The sequence below is a fragment of the Mobula birostris genome, chromosome 18 (assembly GCF_030028105.1).
Source record: "Mobula birostris isolate sMobBir1 chromosome 18, sMobBir1.hap1, whole genome shotgun sequence".
NCBI lineage: Eukaryota > Metazoa > Chordata > Chondrichthyes > Myliobatiformes > Myliobatidae > Mobula > Mobula birostris.
This window is the reverse complement of record NC_092387.1, coordinates 56,166,423-56,188,604: the sequence shown is the minus strand read 5'-3', so window position 1 is coordinate 56,188,604 and position 22,182 is coordinate 56,166,423. Positions and strand designations below refer to the sequence as shown.

General features: G+C 43.6%; 1 protein-coding gene across 2 annotated transcripts in view; it reads right to left on the bottom strand.

The window, feature by feature from the left end:
• Positions 1–22,182, bottom strand: part of LOC140211854 (AT-rich interactive domain-containing protein 3B-like) — a 250,075-nt gene that overhangs the window by 117,918 nt on the left and 109,975 nt on the right. For both annotated transcript variants that reach the window (XM_072282029.1, XM_072282030.1), the window contains one exon: positions 22,097–22,169. In XM_072282029.1, coding sequence (XP_072138130.1) covers positions 22,097–22,169 — 73 coding nt within the window. The remainder of the gene's footprint in view (positions 1–22,096; positions 22,170–22,182) is intronic.

Sequence of the window (22,182 nt, the reverse complement as noted above, 5' to 3'; positions counted from 1 at the left end):
ACACCACCCGTGAGAGAGTCCAGTTCCATCCCCACAACATCACTGGCCTTACAAATGATTTTCTATGCAATCCTCCAGAGATCCATCATCGTCTGCAAGAAAAAATGTCCCTGCTCTTCTGTTTTAAATGACCATCCTATTTGAATGGCCAGAAGATTGCAGTTTCCTCCTTCTCCCATCAGGCAAGAGATACAAATGCCTCAAAGCACATACCACCAGGCTCGAGGACAGCTTCTATCCTGCTGTTATAACAGTACTGAATGGACCTCTTGTACAAGATGGACCTTTGGCCTCACAACCTACCTCATCACGGCCCTGCTTGCACTGCACTTTCTCGGTAACTGCAACTTTATTCTGCATTCCGTCACTGCTTTTTGTGCAACCCCAATGCACTGTGATGAAATGATCTGTATGGACAGCGTGCAAAACCAAGTTTTCACTCTACCTCAGCACACGTAACAATAATAATAATAGTAATAAAAAAAACAAACCCATTTCTTGAAAGAGCTCTGACTTCTTACATCAGATCAGGTTGTGGGAGAAGTGCCTCACTGGGCCGCTCTCCTGTGTTCAGGCCTTTGTGGCGTGCACACTAATCCCATCTGCCCGCATGAGGACAACAACTGTCGGTACTCTGCCTATTTAAATTTCTGTCTGAATGCCACAAACATACTGATTGTACCTGATTCCATCACCTTATCCACTTGATCCACCCTATCAGCCACTTACCTTTCAAATTCCTTCCTCTCACCTCCAACCTGTCAGTTAAAGGATCATGGGAAACAGATTTTGACAGTTTCCCCTTATCTACACTCTGTGGCCACTTTATTAGGTACACCTGCTCTTTAATGCAAATATATAATCAGCCAATCACGTGGCAGCAACTTAATACATAAAAACATGCAGACTTAGTCAACGCAAACACGAGGAATTCTGCAGATGCTGGAAATTCAAGCAACACACATCAAAGTTGCTGGTGAACGCAGCAGGCCAGGCAGCAACTTTGATGTGTGCTGCCAGACTTAGTCAAGAAGTTCAGATCAAATATCAGAATGGGGAAGAAATGAGATCAAAGTGACTTTGACCACGGAATTTTTGTTGGTGCCTGATGGAGTGGTTTGAGTCTCTCAGAAACTGCTGACCTGCTGGGATTTTCATGCACAGCAATCTCTAGAGCTGACAGAGAATGGTGCGAGAAACAAAAGGACATCCAATAAGTGGTGATTCCGTGGGTGAAAACACCTTGTGAATAAGAAAGGTCAAAGGAGAATGTCCAGACTGGTTCAATGTGACAGGAAGGCGAATAGAAACTCAAATAACCACTCGTTACAACATTGGTGTGTAGAAGAGCATGTCTGAATGCACAAGATGTCAAACCTTGAAGTTGAAATGGATGGGCTGTAGCAGCAGGAGACCGTGAACATACACTCAGCGGCCACTGAGTATGTGCCTCACATAATCTCATATGCCTCTATCAGGTCACCTCTCAGCCTCTTTCAAATGTTGCTCTCTCTCTTACCATTGTTTAAGGGCCACTAGCAAGCCTTGACAGACACAGCATCAAATAGATTAGCTGTCTCAAACATGAAAGGATTGGCAGGTAGTTTCTTCCATTAACTTCCATTCTATTCAGCATTAATACAACCTCTTGTCTGTTTACAAAGGTAAAAAGTAGGCTGCTCGTGCATTGGATAAGGTCACATTCACCTGTCAGAGTCAAAGCACAGAAACAGAGTTTTCAGCCCCACCGAGTCTGCACCAACCAAAAAACACCCATTTATACAATTCCTGCACATTTTCCATATATTCCCATCAGATTCCCAGGGACCATCACCACCCAGGACATGCTCTATTCTCACTGTTGCCATCAGGAAGAAAGTACAGGAGCCTTAGGACTCACACCCCCAGGCTCAGGAACAGTTGATACCCCTCAACAATCAAGCTCTTAAACCGAAGGGGCTAACTTCAACTCACCCCATCATTGAAATGTTCCCACAACCTATGGACTCACTTTCAAGGACTCTTCATCTTATATTCTCATCATTTATTTCTGATTATTATTTCTTTCTTTTTGTATCTGCACAGTTTAATTTCTTTTGTACACTGGATGAACGGCAAAGTTGATGCGGTCTTTCATTCATTTTATTATGGTTATTATTCCATTATGGATTTATTAATTATGCACACAGAATCTCTGGGTTGTACAAGGGTGACATACATCTACCTTGATAATAAATTTAATTTAAACTTTACACTTTTGAATTTTTTACCACTTACTTGCCTCTTGGCCCCAAGTCCTGCAAGCATGACAAATACTACACCTGCCCCAACACCTCCTCCCTCACTACCATTCAAAGCCCCAAACAGTCCTAGGTGATGCAACACTTCACCTGTGAGTCTGCTTGGGTCACCTATTGTATCCAGTGCTCTTGATGCGGCTACATTGGTGAGACCTGAAAGAGATTGGAGGACTACTACTTCAAGCACATTTGCTCTCTCCGCTGCAAAAGACAGTATCTCCTGATGGCTAAAGATTTCAATTCGACTTCCCGTTCCCATTCTGATGTCAGTCAATGGCCTCCTCTACCTCTATGATGAGGTCACATTCAGGTTGGAGGAGAAATACCTCATATTCCATCTTGATAGCCTCCAGCCTGATGGCACGAACATTGATTTCTCCCATTTCCAGTACCTTCTCCTCTCTCTCTCCTTCTCTTTTTCTATTCCTCATTCTGATTACCCTCTCTCATCTTCTCTTCCTTATCTGTCCATCATCTTCCTCTGCTTCCCCTCTTCCTTCCTTTTCTTCCATGGCCCACTGTCCCCTTCTATCAGATTCCTTCTTCAGCCCTTTAACCTCTTCTACCTATCCCCTCCCAGCTTCTTACTTCGATCCTCCTCCCCCACCCTCTCACCTTTCCCTCTCCTGGTCTCACCTATCACCCGTCAGTTTGTACTCCTTTCCCTCCCCCACCTTCTTATTCTGGCTTCTGCTCCCTGTCTTTCCAGTCCTGATGAGGGCTCTTAGCCCGAAACGTCAACTATTTATTCTCCTCCATAGATGCCACCTGATCCGTGTGTTACCCTACCAACCTGTTTGTCTTTGGGATGGGGGAGGAAGATGAAGCACCCAGAAGAAATGTGCACGTGATCATGAAGAGAACGTGCAGATTCCACAGGAACAGCTCCTGTGGTTTGAACTCAGATCACTGGAGTTGTGAAGCAGGCGTGCTATCGCCTGCCATTTGTTTACCATGCCTGCTTTCCTGGATCCTGATTCCCCCGGTTTCCAAAAAAAAATCCCACTGCCTTCAAAACTTGATGTTCCTCAGCAACTGGGTCTCCACCACACTAAGGTAGAGAGTACCACTGATCAACTCACTTTTAGCTGATGGATTCCCTCATCAAGTCAACCCCGCACCTCATACCCAACAATTCCAGTGCCTCCTGCATGAGGAGCCAGCCTCCCAGCATCTCCCCTAATAATTCCTCCGAGATTTCATCTGTTATCTCTCAGCAAGATCACCTCTCCGTCTTCTGAGCTCTGGAGAATCAAGGCTGTTACTCAAAAATTAGCTCTATTTTGAATACATCAAAGGTAATGATTATTAGACAAAGGAAACTGATGCTAAGTCATCAGTTTGCATACCACCAGAAGAAATTAAAGGTCTCATCATCTATTAAAACAGACGGAGATAACAGTTCACCTCCTAAGAGTGTAAATACAATGCTGTAGAGTGCCGTAAGTCCACAAGACATAGGAGCAAAATTCGGCCATTCAGCCCCTCAACTGTGCTCCGCCATTCCGCCATGGCTGATTTACTATCCCTCTCAACCCCAGTCTCCTGCCTTCTCCCCGCAACCTTTTTATGCCCTGACTAGAACCTATCAACATCAACTTAAAATATACTCAATGGCTTGGCCTCTACAGCTGTCAGTGGTAACGAATTCCACAGATTCACCACCCTCTGGCTAAAAAAATTCCTCCTCATCTCTGTTCAAAATGGATCTCCCTCTATTCTGAGGCTGTGCCCTCTTATCCTAGACTCACCCACTATAGGAAATATCCTCTCCACATCCACTCTGTCTATGCCTTTCAATATTCAATAGGCTTCAATAAGATCCCACCTTATTCTTCTGAACTCCAGCAAATACAGACCCAGTGCTGTAGTGTTCAATGACTCTAAATCCTATCTCTTTTAATTTAAGCCTTCAATACTCGGAGTAATTTACCCAAGTCAACCTTGACAGTCCCCTTCATGAACTTGAAGGCTTCCAGATATCAAACCCAACAAGACCAGGAACAAGAGGTCTGGTTTAAAAATACCCTGACACTGCAACCACTCTGAGTTACCATGACAGCTGGTGAAAACAAGTATTCCTGACGTGTCAATAAAAGAAGATTTTTTTTCACAATTGGTATTCTTAGCTACAACTGTATGATCTGCTTAGAAGTTGTGATAAATGGCAAGGTTAGTGAATGTCACAGCTTTCCCTGTAACCAAGGCCATGCCTGTGAACAAAACTATAGTCAAATTAGACGAGGCGACAATTCATTAAACAGCCTACTTGCTTTGTATCACTGAGCTAGTCCAATTAATGCACAATTCTTAAGGACGGAAAGGTAGGTACCATAGGAGTTAGTGTAACATAATTATAGCACCAGCGACTCAGGTTCAATTCTGCCACTGTCTATAAGGAGTTTGTACGTTACCCTCATGACTGCATGGGTTTTCTCCGGGTGCTCTGCTTTCCTCCCACATTTCAAAGATGTGGGTGACTAGGTTAATTTGTCACTTGTGTAATTGGATGGAGCAGGCTCGTTGGGCGGGAAGGACGTGTTACCATGCTGTATCGATAGACAGATAAAATGAGTTCAACAGAAGGCAATGAACTTCTCTGACACTCCCCAATGTTTAGGGCCAATTCTCCCATCTATTTTATTCAGATTTAAAGAGATTAGCTTTAATTTGCATATCAAAACTTTGAAATATACAGTGAAATGCGTTGGTTGCATCTGGTCAAATCAGCGAGGATTGTGCTGGGCACCCCACAAATGTCGCCATGCTTCCAGCACCAGCATAGCACATCTGCAACTTTCTAACCCCAACCCGTACATCTTTGGAACATTGCGGGGGGGGGGGGGGTAACTGGGGCACTGAAGGAAAACCTGTGACGCTTATGTTTATTTTATTTGGTTGAAAACTCTACTGTGACTCTCCCCAAATTATTTGCTGCTAAAAAATATAATGTTGTTCCTGACCAATTGCTTGCAAAAGGCTGGAGATCATCAGCAAATTAATAATTTTCTATGGAGGGGAATGGACAGACGACATTTTGGGTTGAGATCCTTAATGTGGACTTCCTGCGTTCTTGCAGCATTTTGTGTGTTGCTCCAGATTTCAGCATCTGCAGTCCCTGGACTGGGATAGTGCACGGACTGGGATAGTTAACACAATAATGTTCAACTTAAACATCTGAGAAGATCAGATGTTGCTCCTTCAAAAAGATGTTAAGAGAAAGAGCTTTATCATCATTGCAAGATGGTTACATCTTTGGTTTGTGGTGTTGACAGAGTTGCTATGGTAACTATTGATTAACATTTTGTGGCTTCTTCCTCTGCCTCATAGGACAACATCTTTTCAGGGAAAGATGTAGCCACTTTGCCAATCGATTGGGAACCGGAGATCAATATAGTGAGGAAGGGAGAAGTCAGATATTATCCCACCAGGACAGAATTATTCATTTGCTGCTGCTCCTTCCTGGATCTAAAAACTCAATGAGTTTGTTTTACTTTTTGCTAGTGTTTTATAGCAGTACATATTGTTTACTCACCTTGGTAGAAATTTCATAGAGTGCAGGATATCATACATACATAACATAGGTACATCTGTACAGCTGCTCGTTAATGCAAATACAGGTGTCCCCCCACTTTACGAAAGTTCGCTTTACGCCACTTCGCTTTTACGAAAGACCTACATTAGTACTCGTTTTCGCTAACCAAAAGAAATCCGAAGAGGATTTTCGCTTTTACGAGAAAAGGCGCCCGCTTTAAACTTGTGTTTACCCCGAGAAAGACTGCCATGACCATGAAACCTTGTGCGGGCAGGTGTATGCACATACGTGTACGTGCCGGTTTTTTCTACAAATCGGTTTTGACTAAATCTTCCAGATTCTGATAAGTGAAACTACACTGTACATACATTATTTCTATTTTATATAGGCTGTGTATTTATCATATCATTCCTGCTTTTACTATATGTTAGTGTTATTTAAGGTTTTATGTGCTATTTGGCAGGTTTATTTCTGGATCTGGGAACGCTCAAAAATTTTTCCCATATCAATTAATGGTAATTGCTTCTTCGCTTTACGCCATTTCAGCTTACAAAAGGTTTCATAGGAACGCTCTACATTCGGATAGCGGGGGAAACCTGTACCTAATCAGCAAATAACGTGGCAACAACTCAATGAATAAAAGTAAGCAGACATGGTCAAGAAGTTCAGTTCACACATAATGCTGGATAAACTCAGCAGGCCAGGCAGCATCTACGGAAAAGAGTTTCAGGCCGAGACCCTTCACACAAAGCGTTGACTGTTTACTCTTTTCCAAAGATGCTGCCTGGCCTGCTGAGTTTTTGTTTCTTGCATTGGATTTCCAACATCTGTAGATTTCCTCGTGTTTGTGACAAAGTTCAGTTGTCGTTCAGACCAAACATCAGACTGGGGAAGAAATGTGATCTAAGTGACTTTGACCACAGAATGATTGTTGATGCTATTACTGTTTGCATGATCCGTTTTTTCTCTCTGCACATTGGGCGTTCAGCGGTCTTTTTTCACTAGATTGGTTCTTTTTGGGTTTCTTTGTTTTGTTTCTGCCTGTTAGGCAACAAATCCCAAGACTGTATAAAGTATAAATACTTTGATAATAAATCAACTTTGAACTTTGATATCAGACAGGGTGGTTTGAGTATCTCAGAAACTGCCGATTTCCTGGGATTTTCACACACAACAGCCTCTCGAGTTCACAGAGACTGGGCAAAAATGAGTTGTGAATGACAGAGGTCAGAGGAGGATAGCCAGACTGTTTCAAGATGACAGTAACTCAAATAACCATACGTTACAACAGTGGTGTGCACAAGAGCTTTTCTGAATGCACAACATGTTGAACCTTGAAGTAGATAGACTACAGTGGCAGAAGACCAAGAACAAACAGAAATACCCTCAGTGGCCTCTTTATTTGGTACAGGAGATACCTAATAAAGTGGCCACTGCACATACGACATTTACCGCATGGTACAGGCCCTTCAGCCCATGAAGAATTCACACTCACTCAGAATCTTTCACAATGCCAAAACCAACATTACCCCCAACACTCTCCAAAGCACTTTCTTTAGATAGTGTCACCATTACACCATAAGACATAGGAGCAGAAGTAGACTTTTTGGCCCACTGAGTCTGTTCCACCATTCAACATTTGATTTATTATCCCTCTCAACCCCAATCTCCTGCCTTCTCCCCATAACCTTTGACACCCTTAATCAAGAACATATCAAGCTCTGCTTTAAATATACCCAATGACTTGGCCTCCACAAGTCTGGTTAAAGAAATTCCTTCTCATCTCTGTTCTATTCTGAGGCTGTGCTCTCTAATTGTTTAGGGATGCCACCACCCTTATCATTTAGGGATGCAACTGAAAGATCTCACAGTGTCCATTCCTTTCCAGTTATGTATTTCACTTCCCCTTTACTTGCCCATCCCTAACGATGGTGGTGAGCTGCATTAACACTCTGCTTTTGAGAAGGGAGATCAGGAATTAGGCCCATTGACAACATGGAAACAGCAGTAAATGCTCAAGTCAGAGCGATGTGAAACTTTATGTTTACTGCCCTGTACAACTTGTGTTTAATTTATATTGTGTGTGTTGTCTGCAGCTGTAATGCTGATGTGAGTAAGTTTTCATTAATACCTGTACCTCACCGTACTTACACATAACAATAAACTCATCTCGAGGCAGTGCCTCAAGAAGGCAGCCCCCCTTACTAAGGAGCCCAAGCATCTGGCACATGCCCTCTTCTCACTACTACCATCAGGGAGGAGGTACGGATGCCTGAGGAAGCACACACAACACTGTAGGAACAGCTTCTTCCACTCGGTCATCGGATTTCTGCATAGTCCATTATTTTGCTCTCTTTTTAGAATAGAGAGCATTACAGCACAGTACAGGTCCTTCAGCCCACAATTCTCTGCTGATCCATTAACCTACCATAAGATCAATATAGCTCTTCCTTCCATTTTTCTATCACCTGTGTGCCATTCTAAGACTTAGTTTAAAAATCTTTCCAAATCTTTCCTATCAAGTCCACTGTTTCTTAAAAGTTACTATTGTACCTGCTTCAACCACTTCCCCTGGAATCTCATTTAATATAGATACCACCCAATCTTTGTGTGAAAAAGTTGCCTCTCAAGTTCCTGTTAAATTTTCCCCCTGTCACCTTAAACCTATCCCTCGAGTTCTTGATTCCCCAACCCTGGAAAAAGACTGGGAGAAATTCACTCTATCTGTACTCCTCATGACTTTAGACACCTCCATAGTGACACCTTTAGGTGTCTTTAGACACCTCTATGAGATCTCTCAGTCTCATAGAATATAGAACAGCACAACACAGTACAGACCCTTCGGCCCACAATGTTATGCTGACCTTTTAACCTATTCCAAGATCAACCTAATCCTTCCCTCCCACATAGCCTCCTATTTTTGTTTCATCCATTTCTCTTATGCTGTAAGGGTAAAATCCTAGCCTGACCAACCTCTCCCTCAAGTCCTGTTAATATCCTTGTAAATCCGATCTGCACACATTCTAGTGTAATAGCATCTTTCCTATAGCAATGCACCCAACTGCAGACTCTCCAGCATTGTGTACATCGACACTGTGACCTCCCAACTTTTATTCTCAGTGCTCTGACTGATGATAGCCAGCCTGCCCAAAACCACCTTCTCCACCTGGCACACCAATTCTGGGGTAAAAAAAAATACAGGAGGAAGCAGTTTATGGCAATTTTGAACTCATCGACACCTCTCTGCTCGGGCCAAGACTGGAAGACCCACTGAACATTTCGTACAGAGAATACTCTGCCACGTACCTGCTGATTATGTCAGAACCCTTCCTAACTGCAACTGAGTTTCACAGCTTCTTGAAAAAGATGTCAATCTCAAGTTAAAAAAAGAATTCTGACCCTTTGTTGGGAGTGGTTAAAGTCAATCGAAACTGGCTCATCACTAATTTTCAAAATCTATGTTGCACTCATCAACCAAGGGGGATTTTGGCTGGGGGGGGGTGCAGGGGGAGTGGAGACCGTATGAAGGAATCAGAGGAAGCAGGAGGGGGACACATGGCATCTTAAGCTGCTGCAACATTCAGTCAGATCACCGCCCAGGCTGGGTCTGAAATCCACTCCCCAACTCAGCCGTCACATCCACCACTCCCCACCCCCACTCCTGATCCACTTTCTAAAAATCTATCGCTCATGCGCTTCTGGACTGGAGTATTCTAGAGGTCTGTTATCTTGTGTGGAAATATATTTCTCCTCCTCTCTGTCCAAAACGGACACAGTCTCTCCTCTATGGACTCTGTTTTAACCCACCACTGTTTCCGTAGGTCCAACTCTGGACATTCCCTCTCCCATCCAGCAGAAAATACAAAAGCCTGAAAACCCATACCACCAGGTTTAAGGACAGCTTCTATCCCACTATTATCAGACTCTGAACAGACTCCTGATACTATAAGATAGATGTTGTCCACCTGCACTGCACTTTTTCTGTAACTGTTACACTCTATTCTGCATTGTTATTGTTTTACCTTATTCTTGCTCAATGCACTGTGTAATGACTTGACCTGTATTTACAGTATGCAAGATAAAAATTTTCACAGTACCTTGGTACATGTGACAATAATAAACCAGTATCAACTCCTTAACCTCAGATTAGGCACAGAGTTCAACAATATACAGCATGACAAAGAGTCTCCTCACCATCCACCCTGCCCATCAGTCTCGATTCCAGCAGGGGTGGTGAACCTATGGCACGTGTGCCCAATAAGGCACACACAAAAATTTTGTTGGCACAGGACGTGCAGCACCACTTCTTTTAATTAAAAGACACATAATGATCGTCTCTATTACCAAATGAAGCAAAGAAAGTTTTTCTACAACTGGAGAGCAGTGAGGTGTTTTCACAGGAACATCTCACTCCGGATTGGCGCCAGCTAGATAGTTATGTGACATTGGATGATACGTCTTGAAATCCTCACAAACCTGATGTACACATCAGTACTTGGATAGTAAACGGTTGCAGTAACTTAGAAATGACATTATTTTTCAGATTAATATTAACAATTTTTGAACAGATTATCTAAAATGTTTCAATTATTTAAATTTATCTCTGTTATAATTTTATTCAGAGTAAAACAATGTAAATATGCAACAGGACTCCTCTTTCTTTAAAAAAAAGTCCATAATTATTGTTACTAATTCATTAATCAACAATAATCTCTGTTCAAAATTGCCATGACTTGCAAGAGAAATCTTTTGAAGATTATCGTCAATTTGGCTCTCAAAAATGTTTGTCACCCTTGCTCTAAGAATAACTGACATGTCTCGGTAAGATCCAAACTGCACTGACCCGAAGGCCAGCCTTCCTCAGTCCTTCTCCATACAGCTCCCTCTACATCCCAGGTACACACAGTCCTTGTGTTCTGCTGACTCAGGGAAAGATTAGGCAGCCAAGGACTTTACACCTTGGAGACTAAGGGACCAAGAGGAGAACTGGTATAAATTCATGAGGGGTACGGATACAGTGGAAGCACTACAGTCTGTTTCCCTGGCAAAAGGAATCAAAATTAGAGGGTACAGATTTAAGGTGGGAAGGGAAAGATTTAAAATGAGCTTGAGAAGAAACTTCAAACAAGAGAAAATCTGCAGATGTGGGAAATCCGTGCAACACACACAAAATACTGGAGGAACTCAGCAGGCCTGGCAGCACCTCCTGGTCTGGTGAGTTCCTCCAGCATTTTGTGTGTGTTACTGAGAAGAAACTTCTTCACACAGAGGTCGGTGTGTACATGGATGAGCTGCCAGACAAAGTGTCAGGAGGCAAGCATAATAGCAACATTTAAAATGAATTTAGACAGGTACAAGGGTAGAAAAGAGATAGAAGCAAATGGGCCAAACAAGAGCAAGTGGTACTAGCTCAGACTGGCATTTGGTCAGCATGGACGAATTGGGCAGAAGGGGCAGTTTCTGTGCTTTATTACCCAATCACTTTGAGGGTTACCAGTTACGTATTTGCGAGGTTGGATTGGGAACACTGGACACAGGAAAGTGCCCTGGTTTGTGGAGGCAGCTGGGCCCAGAAGTGTGGGCCAAAATGAGCATGAAGCCAGTTGGGTCAGGATTGGGAACATGTGAAACACTTAAACCTGTTATATTCATGGAAGGATAGAACACTCTTATGTCTTACAGGCTTCGTTTCATTGCTAGCGGCTTTAGTGGAATCTGTGACCCAACAGGCTTTGCAAATGCTGGAAATCCTGAGAAAAACACACAAAATTCTAGAGAAACTCAGGTCAGGTAGCATCTTTGGAGGGAAATAAACAGTCGACATACTGAGCCAAGACCCTTCATCAGGACTTACGAAGGTCTTGATGAAGAGTCTGGGCTTGAAAAGTCGACTGTTCATTTCGTAACACCCTCTGAATGAAGACACTTCCCCTCAGAGACCCTGTAAGTATTTTACATTTCACCCTTAACCTATAACTTCTAGTTCTAGTCTCACCCAAACTGGGGGAAAAAATCCGGCATACATTCACCCCCTCAATTCTGTACCATTCTATAAACTCTCCTCTCATTCTCCAGGGGATAAAGTACAAAGCAACACACGTAAGACGCTGGAGGAACTCAGCAGGTCAGCAAGCATCCATGGAAATGAATAAGCAGTCGACATTTCGGGCCAAGGCCCTTCATCACTGACATCATAACCTATTCAATTTTTCCCTCTGACTCAGGTCCTCAATTTCTGGAAACATCCATGTAAATTTTCTCTGCACTCTTTCAAACTCATTGATATCTTTCGTGCATGATGGGAGAATTGATGGGCACATGAGACAGAATGATTTAATTCTGTCTGATGGGACTTTTTTGAGTGAAGGCAAGGAATCAAAGGGCTGAATGGCCTCCTATCTTATAGGAAATTAAAACAAGTTATGAATTAATTTCTGACCATTATACTTTAACAACAGTGGGAAAACAGAACGCCAGTCCAAGGAATTTGCATTCGTTAATGATTGAAAAATAGCCTCTGTTTAAATGGTGTGGTATTGCGGGTGGATTGCCAGCTATGCAATACAAACATATCCCTGCATTTATATAGGACAGTTCACCATCTCAGGGCATTCCATACCACTTTACTGTCTCTGTTGAGACGCAGAAAATGTAGCCGCCAGCTTGTGCAAACAAACTCCGACAAATAGCAATGTGATAATGACCAGATTATCTCTGACAACTATATTAAATGAGCATTGAAGATTGGCCAGTACATCGGGGAGAATTCCAGTTCCACCATCTCCCCGCCACCCAATATATGTTTCAAAACAGAATCATAGGATCCTTTAAAATCAGCTGAGTGAGCACTTGGAATGCAGACCCCAACAAAGGATTGTGTAGCACTCCCCCAATAGTGATAGATCTTTGTGCTCATACTTCAAGAGTCATAGAGCATTACAATAGCACAGAAACAGGCCCTTTGGCCCATCTACACTGAGCCATACTAATATTCTGCATAGTCCCATTGATCTGCACCCAGACCATAGCCCTCCATATCCCTCCCATCTATGAACTTATCCAAATTTTTCTTAAATGCATCCATAACTTTCTATTGTCAGCTTGTTCCACACTCACACCATCTCTGAGTGAAGGAGTTCCCCCTCATGTTCCCCTTAAACATTTCACCTTTAACTCATGACCTCTAATTCTATTCTCACCCAATCTCAGGTTAAAAAGCCGCTTGCAATTATCTTATCTATACCCAAATAATTTTGCATACCTCTATCAAATCTTGCCTCATTCCACTACGCTCCAGGGAATGAAGTCTGAACCTATTCAATCTTCCCCTATAACTCAGGTCAGTCAGGTCACTCGTCTGAGTGCTGCTGGTACCGTGTGACCCAGTACTACCTGTCGCAAGGTCGGGTGGTCGGCGACTAAACCGGCTCCCCCACCAGGTTTGCCTGGTGAGGAGGGTGGCTAGACACCCTGCAGGATGAAAAACAAAACCTGTCAAAGGGCGGATGAACCCTCTTGTAGGGTCAACGGCCATCTAGCAAACATGTGCCGAGAAGCATGGAAAGGGCATCCCTTGCATTGAAGCTTGGTCTAGCCATTCACTGCAACAGAACTTCCTCCAGCCGTCTTGGACCCCACCGTGCCGTTGGATCTGGGAAGGGATGTCGAGAGGGTGGGTCTGGACCTGTGCAACCCCCTACTCACCTAAAATCCATTCACGCACATGCTGTTCCTTATCTGAGGAGTGGGGTATCCTCAACACACCCAAGTCCTGTAGAGGATCGGCCTGTACAGCCACTCCAGGACCCACATATCAAACCCCACTAACTGACTGAAAGGAACCATCATCATCCTATGGGATGGATAGCCAGAGAGAAAGATAACTCAGGTTCTCAAGTCCCAACAACATCCTTATAATTTTTCTCTGCACTCTTTCAATCTTACTGATATTTTTCCGGCAAGCAGGTGACCAGAACTGCACAGGAAAGAGCGCAGCTTGAACCCACAAACCTTCCAATTTTCATAGCATTGAGCTTTGAATATACTGAGTGCAAGAGTTGGTGCATCATGTAGTAAGTGTGCTTGATATTGTTGAGACTGCATTTGGAGTATTACATGTATTGCTGTTCACTAGACTAAAGGAAGGTTGATTAAGGTAGAGATGTGTTTAAAAGACATTTGGAGAGGTATATGGGTTGGAAAGGTTTAGAGCAAGGGCTCCCGGCCTTTTTTTACCATGGAGCCTTACCATTAATCCTTGGTTTAGAAAGATATAGGTCAAAAGTAGGCAAATGCTCAGGAAGGCAACTTCATCAGCATGGATGAGGGGCTGAAGAGCCTACTTCCGTGCTATATAACTCTTCGACTTCACTGGTTTAAGTACAACATGTTTAGAGTGAAGGTGGATTAGTTTAGAAGAAAGCAAGGGATTGGGCAAGAGCAGATGGGCCAAATGGCCTTTGGTTTTCATGTACTTTCCTGCAATAGCCCTCTTCCTTATGCACAGGTGGTGTTCGTGAACATTTTGGAAAAGTTCTACACATAGCAGCATTCTTTTAAAACAGCGCCTGTCCACAGTGGTGTAGCAGTTGGCGCGACGCTGTTACAGTTCGGGGCGTTCTGGAGCTTGGAGTTCAATTCCGGCGCCCTTCTGTAAGAAGTCTCTGTACGTCCTCCCCGTGGAATGTGTGGATTTTCCCCGGGTGCCCCGGTGTCCTCACAGTCCAAAGGCGTACCGGGGAGGTTAATTGGTCATTGTAAATTGTCCTGTGATTAAGTTAGGGATGATCAGGTTTGTTGAGTACGCAGGACTGGTCAGCAACTGTCAGCAGGCTGAATGGAGAGCAAGGTGTCTCCCAGTGGAGGTTGGTTGTAGGGGATTCATAGCCCGTTCCTTAGTTAGAGCCTTCAGCATTTTGGGCATCGAGGGAGAGAGGAAGAGGAGAGCCATCCGCAGTACCACCAATGCGGCAGAAAGGGCCTCAAGATGGTTGTGGCTCAAAAGTGGGGAGCTATGGTGTCATAAGCAGCTTGCCATCTGGACACAAGCTGGGGTCTGATCAGCCTCGGCTGGGTCACCTGGAGGAGGGTGTATGATGTTGAAAGACCCGAAACACCCGATGATTCCAGGAACATCACTGAAGATGTGTCCAGAAGCATCAATAGATGTACGTACACAGTAAGATGCTGGGGCAGCACAGCTCAAAGAGCCGGAAGGGCCTACTCCGTGCTGTATCGCTGAATAAAATAAATTTCAGGAGGACAAGCAAGGCAAGCCTGCGCAGAGGTACGCAGACTGACTATATTTATAGGGAGACAGTAACATGAACACTTCAAATCTCCAGTGTGGTAACTACTGCTAGACCTCATCTATCACTGTCTGTCAGATAAAGTTCTTTCAGCAGCCGGGGGAAGCTAACAAGTGAGAGCTACTGCATCCCCGGATCAGTTAGTGCAAACTGCAGCTACCGGGGCTTAGCAAGATTCCCACAGGATCGAGCCTGGTGCCGAGCTCTCACCCCTTCCCCCACACCACGCTATTTTCCCTGTGTAAGGGCGGAATTCCACACAAAATGAACCTCTTAATGTAAACAGCTCTGAGCTCATTAATCCACTGTCCCACCCCTGGCTGTCTCAACAAAACCTCTGACAGGAATGGGAAGGAGCTCCATCTAACAAGGTAATGGGGCCAAATCCATAATGAATCATTAACACTGTGGTGCCCTGCACTTCCAGTAGCGACCGGAGATCCATCATCTTCTTCTAAAGAGCAATAAGACATATTGTTAAATGGCCTCTTCCGTATGATTCATGACTGTCCACAACTGATGTCCATACAGTGTGAACCAGGACCCTGTCTACATCTGGTGTACAATCAGTGTGAACCAGGACCCCGTCTACATCTGGTGTACAATCATTGTGAATCAGGACCCCGTCTACAACTGGTGTACAATCAGTGTGAATCAGGACCCCGTCTACAACTGGTGTATAATCAGTGTGAATCAGGACCCCGTCTACATCTGGTGTACAATCAGTGTGAACCAGGACCCCGTCTACAACTGGTGTATAATCAGTGTGAATCAGGACCCCGTCTACAACTGGTGTACAATCAGTGTGAACCAGGACCCCGTCTACAACTGATGTCCATACAGTGTGAATCAGGACCCTGTCTACATCTGGTGTACAATCAATGTGAACCAGGACCCCGTCTACAACTGGTGTACAATCAGTGTGAATCAGGACCCCATCTACATCTGGTGTACAATCAGTGTGAACCAGGACCCCGTCTACAACTGGTATACAATCAGTGTGAATCAGGACCCCGTCTACATCTGGTGTACAATCAGTGTGAACCAGGACCCCATCTACAACTGGTGTACAATCAGTGTGAATCAGGATCCCGTCTACAACTGGTGTACAATCAGTGTGAATCAGGACCCTGACTACAACTGGTGTACACACAGTGTGCGTAGCACCTGGAAAACATTGTCTGAGAGGTGGCTTCCAAAGTGGCACTGGATCAGATGTTCAGGGGGACAATATTTTGGATTAGATGGACTAAGTGGGGATTGGCAGCTAGGAAAGTAGCCCCCGTGGTTTCAGAATTAAAATCCAGTCTGGCAGCAGCCAATGGAAATCCAATTTGAACCCAGCCCATACACGGCTAATCTGACTCATCCACTGCCAATCAAAACCCGACCTATCTACAGCCAATTGAAATCCAGCCCTACCATGCCCAATCAAAACCTGACACATCCATGACCAATCTAAATGTAGCTCAAGCCGTTGGACTGAAATTTCCCCCCTACTTTCGACCTACAGAGTGACAACGACAAACATGATATTGAACTACTTTAGGGCGAAATATATTTCTGGTGTAAAACTGAGCAAATGACACCGGGTTGGATAAAATGGTGAGCTGTGCCTCACTTGCCTGAATGCTTAATTAGAATACAGACCAAACATGCCTGACCTGAACCCAACACAAACAGCCACACCCTGACGGGCATGAGTGAAACAACTACAGTGGTGCTAGAAAGTTTGTGAAACCTGTAGAATTTTCTCTAATTCTGCAAAAATATGACCTAAAATGTGATCAGATCTTCAAACTAGATAAAGAGAACCCAACCAATTAAATTACACAAAAAATCATACTTGTTCATTTATTTATTGAGAAAAATGATCCAATATTACAATTATTTGTTGGAAAAAGTTTGTGAACCTTTGCTTTCGGTAACTGGTGTGACCCCACTTGCACAGCAATAACGTCAACCACACATTTCTGGTAACTGTTAATCAGTCCTGCACATTAGCCTGGAGCAATTTTGGGCCATTCCTCCTTACAAAACTGCTTGAACTCTCGGATGTTGGTGGGCTTTCTTGCATGAACTGCTTGCTTCAGGCCTTTCTACAACATTTCTATAGAATTAAGATCAGGACTTTGACTCAGCCATTCCAAAACACAAATTTTCTTCTTTTAACCATTCTGTTGTTGATTTACTCTTGTCTTTCGGATCATTGTCCTGTTGCATTATCCAACTTCTATTAAACTTCAGGTGACGGACTGCTACCCTGACATTCTCCAGTAAAATGTCTTGATGCAATTTTGAATGCATTGTTCCCTCAACGATTGCAAGCCATCCAGGCCCTGAGGCAGCAAAGCAGCCCCAAACCATGATACTCCTTTCACCATGCTTCACAGTTGGGATGAGGTTTTGGTGTTGGTGTGCATTACCCTTTTTCCTCCAAACATAGCAATGTGCATTTCTGCCAGAATATTGTCCTGAAGCATTGCAGAACATCCAGGTGGTCTTTTGCAAACTTGAGACGTGCAGCAACGTCTTTCTGGAGAGCAGCAGCTTCCCCCGTGGTGTCCTTCCATGAACACCATTTTTGTTCAGTGTTTTTCTTACATGAACAGAGACTTTAGCAAGTTCTAGAGATTTCTGCAGGTCTTTTGCTTGGGTTCTTTTTCACCTCCTTCAACATTGCACTATGTGCTTTTGGTGTGATTTTTGCAGGATGCCCACTCCTAGGGAGAGCAGCAACAATGCTGAGTTTCCTCCATTTGTAGACAATTTCTCCTACTGTGAACTGATGAACATTCAGGACTTTAGAAATGCTTTTGTCGTCTTTTCCAGCTTCATGCATCTCAACAATTCTTCTTCCAAGGTCCTCTTGAAAATTGTTTTGATTAAGGCATGGTGCACATAAACAGAACTTTCTTGAGAAGAACAGACTCTGTCAGTAAGTGTCTTTTTTTTATATGGAGTAGGGCACCTCTACAACCCACACCTCCAATCTCATCTCATTGGTTGTAACACCTGACTCCAAATAGCTTTTGTACAGGGCATTACCCCAGAGGTTCACATACTTTTTCCAACAAATACATGTAATACCGGATCATTTTTCTCAATAAATAAATGAATAAGTATAATGTTTTCTGTGTTATTTATTTAATTGGGCTCTCTTTATCTAGTTTTAGGACTGACATGAAAATCTGATCACATTTTAGGTCATACATGCAGAAATAGAGAAAATTCAACAGGATTCACAAACTTTCTAGCACGACAGAGCTAGATTCTGAACGGGAGTGCAGGATATGTCCAGTAATTAAACCATTCGACCGCGTATTCCACACTTTACCTTGATCTGATTTCAATTGCACCTTCTGAAATTACATGTGACTATCTTGTTATGCTTTGAAAAATATAAAATCCCTGTAAAATGTATTGAAAGTAATTCCTTGTTTTAATGGGGACAAAAATAACTTCAAAGGTGTGGATCAAACAGCCTGGGCAAGCTGCTAAAGGTCTGTGTGGATCAAAAAGGTGGGTGAGAAGACTTTTCAGCTCAACTGTAGTGGTGACCCCTCTTGACTAATCATAGAGCATAGTAGAGCATAGGACAGGTTCTTCAGTCCACTGTACTAGTACTTTCCATGATGCCAAATAGAATTGATCCAATCTGTTCGCATGTGATCCATATTCTTCCATTCCTTCCTATTCATGTGCCTGTCTAAAAACCTCTTAAATGACACTATCATGAGTGCCACCAACCAACAACTAGCACCTACTCACTGACTGCGTAAAAACTTGCTCTGTACAACATCTCCCTTAAGCATTCACCGTCTCAGCTTAAAGTCATGCACTCTGGTATTTGACATTTCTATCCTGGGCAGAAGATTCTGACCGCCCCCCCCCCCACCCCAATAATTCCTCTATTCCCCACTCTGACCTTTTTACCTCTTTTCATCTGCCTATTTCTTCGCCCGTGATCCTCTCCTCCTTCCCTTGCCCATCCTCCTCCCATCAGATTCATTCTTCCCCAGCCCTTGACCCTTCCCACCAACCTGGCTTCACCTATCACCTTCCAGCCAGCCTCCTTCACCTCTCCCCACCTTTTTATTCTGGTATCTTGCCCCTTCCTTCTCAGTCCTGAGAAAGGGGCCTCGACCTGAAGAGTCAACTGTTTATTCATTTCTATATATACTGCCTGACCTGCTGAGTTCCTCCAGCATTTTATGCCTTTTGCTTTGGTCTTTTACCTAGTCGCATCCATCTGCACCCATAGACCCCCCATACCCCTCCTATCCATAGACCCATCCAAACTCCTCTTAAATGTTACAGTTTACTGCATCTATCACTTCCACTGGCAGCAGATGGCAGCCTATTCTCCCACCTTCCCCCTATAACCCTTAGTCCCTTTACTAGTACAAGGTCCCTGGTATTGTAAGGTAGTAGCTCTACTCATTGCTCACTTTACTGCCCAGAGTGACAGAATCTAAGTGAACCTTACAAGTTTATTTCAACGGACTCAGATCTAATGGTTAAATTACAATGCCCAACAGTCCCTAAGAAATAGGAGCAGAATTAGGCCATTCAGCCTATTAAGTCTACTTTGTCATTCAATCACGACTGAATTTTTTCATGCCCATAACCCTTAATCCATTTCCCACTCAGAACAAAGCAATCTCTGCTTTAAATATACTCAATGGCTTGGCCTCCACAGCCCTCTGTGGCAATGAATTCCACAGGTTCATCACTGTATGTCTTCATCCACAGATTCATCACTGTCTGCCTGAAGACATATCTCCTCATTTCAGTTTGAAAGAAACTTTGTTCTGATGATGTGCCCTCGGATCCTACACTTTCCTACTAATGGAAATATCTTCCCACATCATCTCTACCCAGGCCTTTCAGCATCCAATGGGCATCAGTGAGATCCCGCCTAATCTTTCTGAAATCCATCAAGTACAGGCTCAGAGGCATCAAACATGCACCATGTCAAATGATTCATTCATGGGATCATTCCTGTGAATCTCCTCTGGACCCTCTCCAGGGCCAGCACATCTTTCCTGACATACAGAGGCCCAAAAACTGCTCACAATCAATGGAACTAAATGAATGGAAATGACAGTGGACAGTTGGTTGATTTCTCAGACCAAAACAAGAAATCTACTCCGATAGCTTCAGAATAGAGGGACACATGAGTATGTACACACATGTCCAAGTGTGCAAAGACACACAACACAAACACACACTTGTGCAGATGAGCCCACACCTAGATGCGCTCACACAAACCTGCTCACATATGTGTACGCAGATAAGTTCATTTTTCATGTTGGAGAATCAAATGAAGAATCTATTTTTTCCTATCCCATTCCACATTGACAACTATTTCGAGATCATCCCAACCACTCTGGATTTTCAATTGACCAATGGTTAGGATCTCTTTGTATCCCTGAGCACGACTTCCATGGGATGACATCACATCCCATAAATCCATAGGATACTGCAGGGAAATCCTGTCCACTGTATCCCAGGGGTCATCACCATTGGACATCTCTGGGATCTCCTAAGATAATAATATCATTGACAGGGACCCCTGTTCATAAGAACTTCCTTACTTATCAGCAACACTCTCTCCACCAACGTTACAGCCAATCTCCACACCCGCCGATGATGGGAGGAGGCTCATACAGAGCATAAATTCCAACAGAGGGCAGATGGGCTGAATAGCACATTTCTGTCCTGTAACAGTCCACATTATTCTCTTTATACCTGATTGCTCTCAGAGTCATTGCCAACAAAACTGCTTTCTTTAAAGACGCTACAAACTAAATGCTCAAACACACTCCCTCATGCTCGATGCATGGGATCGGAAAAAGCCGCAGAGGGCTGTAAACTCAGCCAGCTCCATCATGGGCACAGGTCCCCACCACCGAGGACGTCTTCAAAAGGTGATGTCTCAAGAAGGCAGTATTCATCATTAAAAACCTTCACCATCCACGACATGCCCTCTTCTCATTACCACCATCAGGGAGTCATAGTCATACTTTATTGATCCCGGGGGAAATTGGTTTTTGTTACAGTTGCACCATAAATAATTAAATAGTAATAAAACCATAAATAGTTAAATAGTAATATGTAAATAATGCCAGGAAATAAGTCCAGGACCAGCCTATTGGCTCAGGGTGTCTGACCCTCCAAGGGAGGAACTGTAAAGTTTGATGGACACAGGCAGGAATGACTTCCTATGACGCTCTGTGTTGCATCACGGCTGAATGTACTCCTGTGCCCAACCAGTACATTATGTAGTGGATGGGAGACATTGTCCAAGATGGCATGCAACTTGGACAGCATCTTCTTTTCAGACACCGTCAGAGAGTCCAGTTCCATCCCCACAACATCACTGGCCTTACGAATGAGGAGGTATGGGACCCTGAAAACACACATTCAGAATTTTAGAAGCAGTTTCTTCCTCTCCGCCATCAGGTTCCTGAATGCCCATGAACACTACCTCTACTTTTATTCTCTTTTCACACTATTTTTTTCTATTTATGACTTGTAGTAATAGCTTTATGTATTGCACTGCAAGACAACAAATTTCACTATGTCAGTGATACTGAATCTGATTCTAAATCACAGCTCATACAAAGAGAAACAGCTCAGATTTCAACTCACATTCTCCAGTGGAAGATCAATGCCAAATTTGTAAAGCCACCTACAAGACAACAGCCACCTAATGAGACATGGTTGATTTGGTACAACTCTTTTCATCTGCACCCCAGCGAGAAAGTCAACAGGTGTAGAAACTCATCTTGGGTCCTGATGTGACTCTCCTCATCACCCTGCCTAACACTCAGCTCTGTTGACTTCAAGAGGGCTTCAATATCAGGCAAAACTTCCAAGCCACGGTGAATTTCTTCTCCAAAACCGAGACAAAACGTTAGACATGGGAAACGCAAAGTCAGACTCACCTCTCTTCTGCATAAAAACGAATAAATCATCCAGGAACTCTTTCCGCTTGGGATCGCTGTCCAGTTCGTAGAGCTGTAGAGAGAAC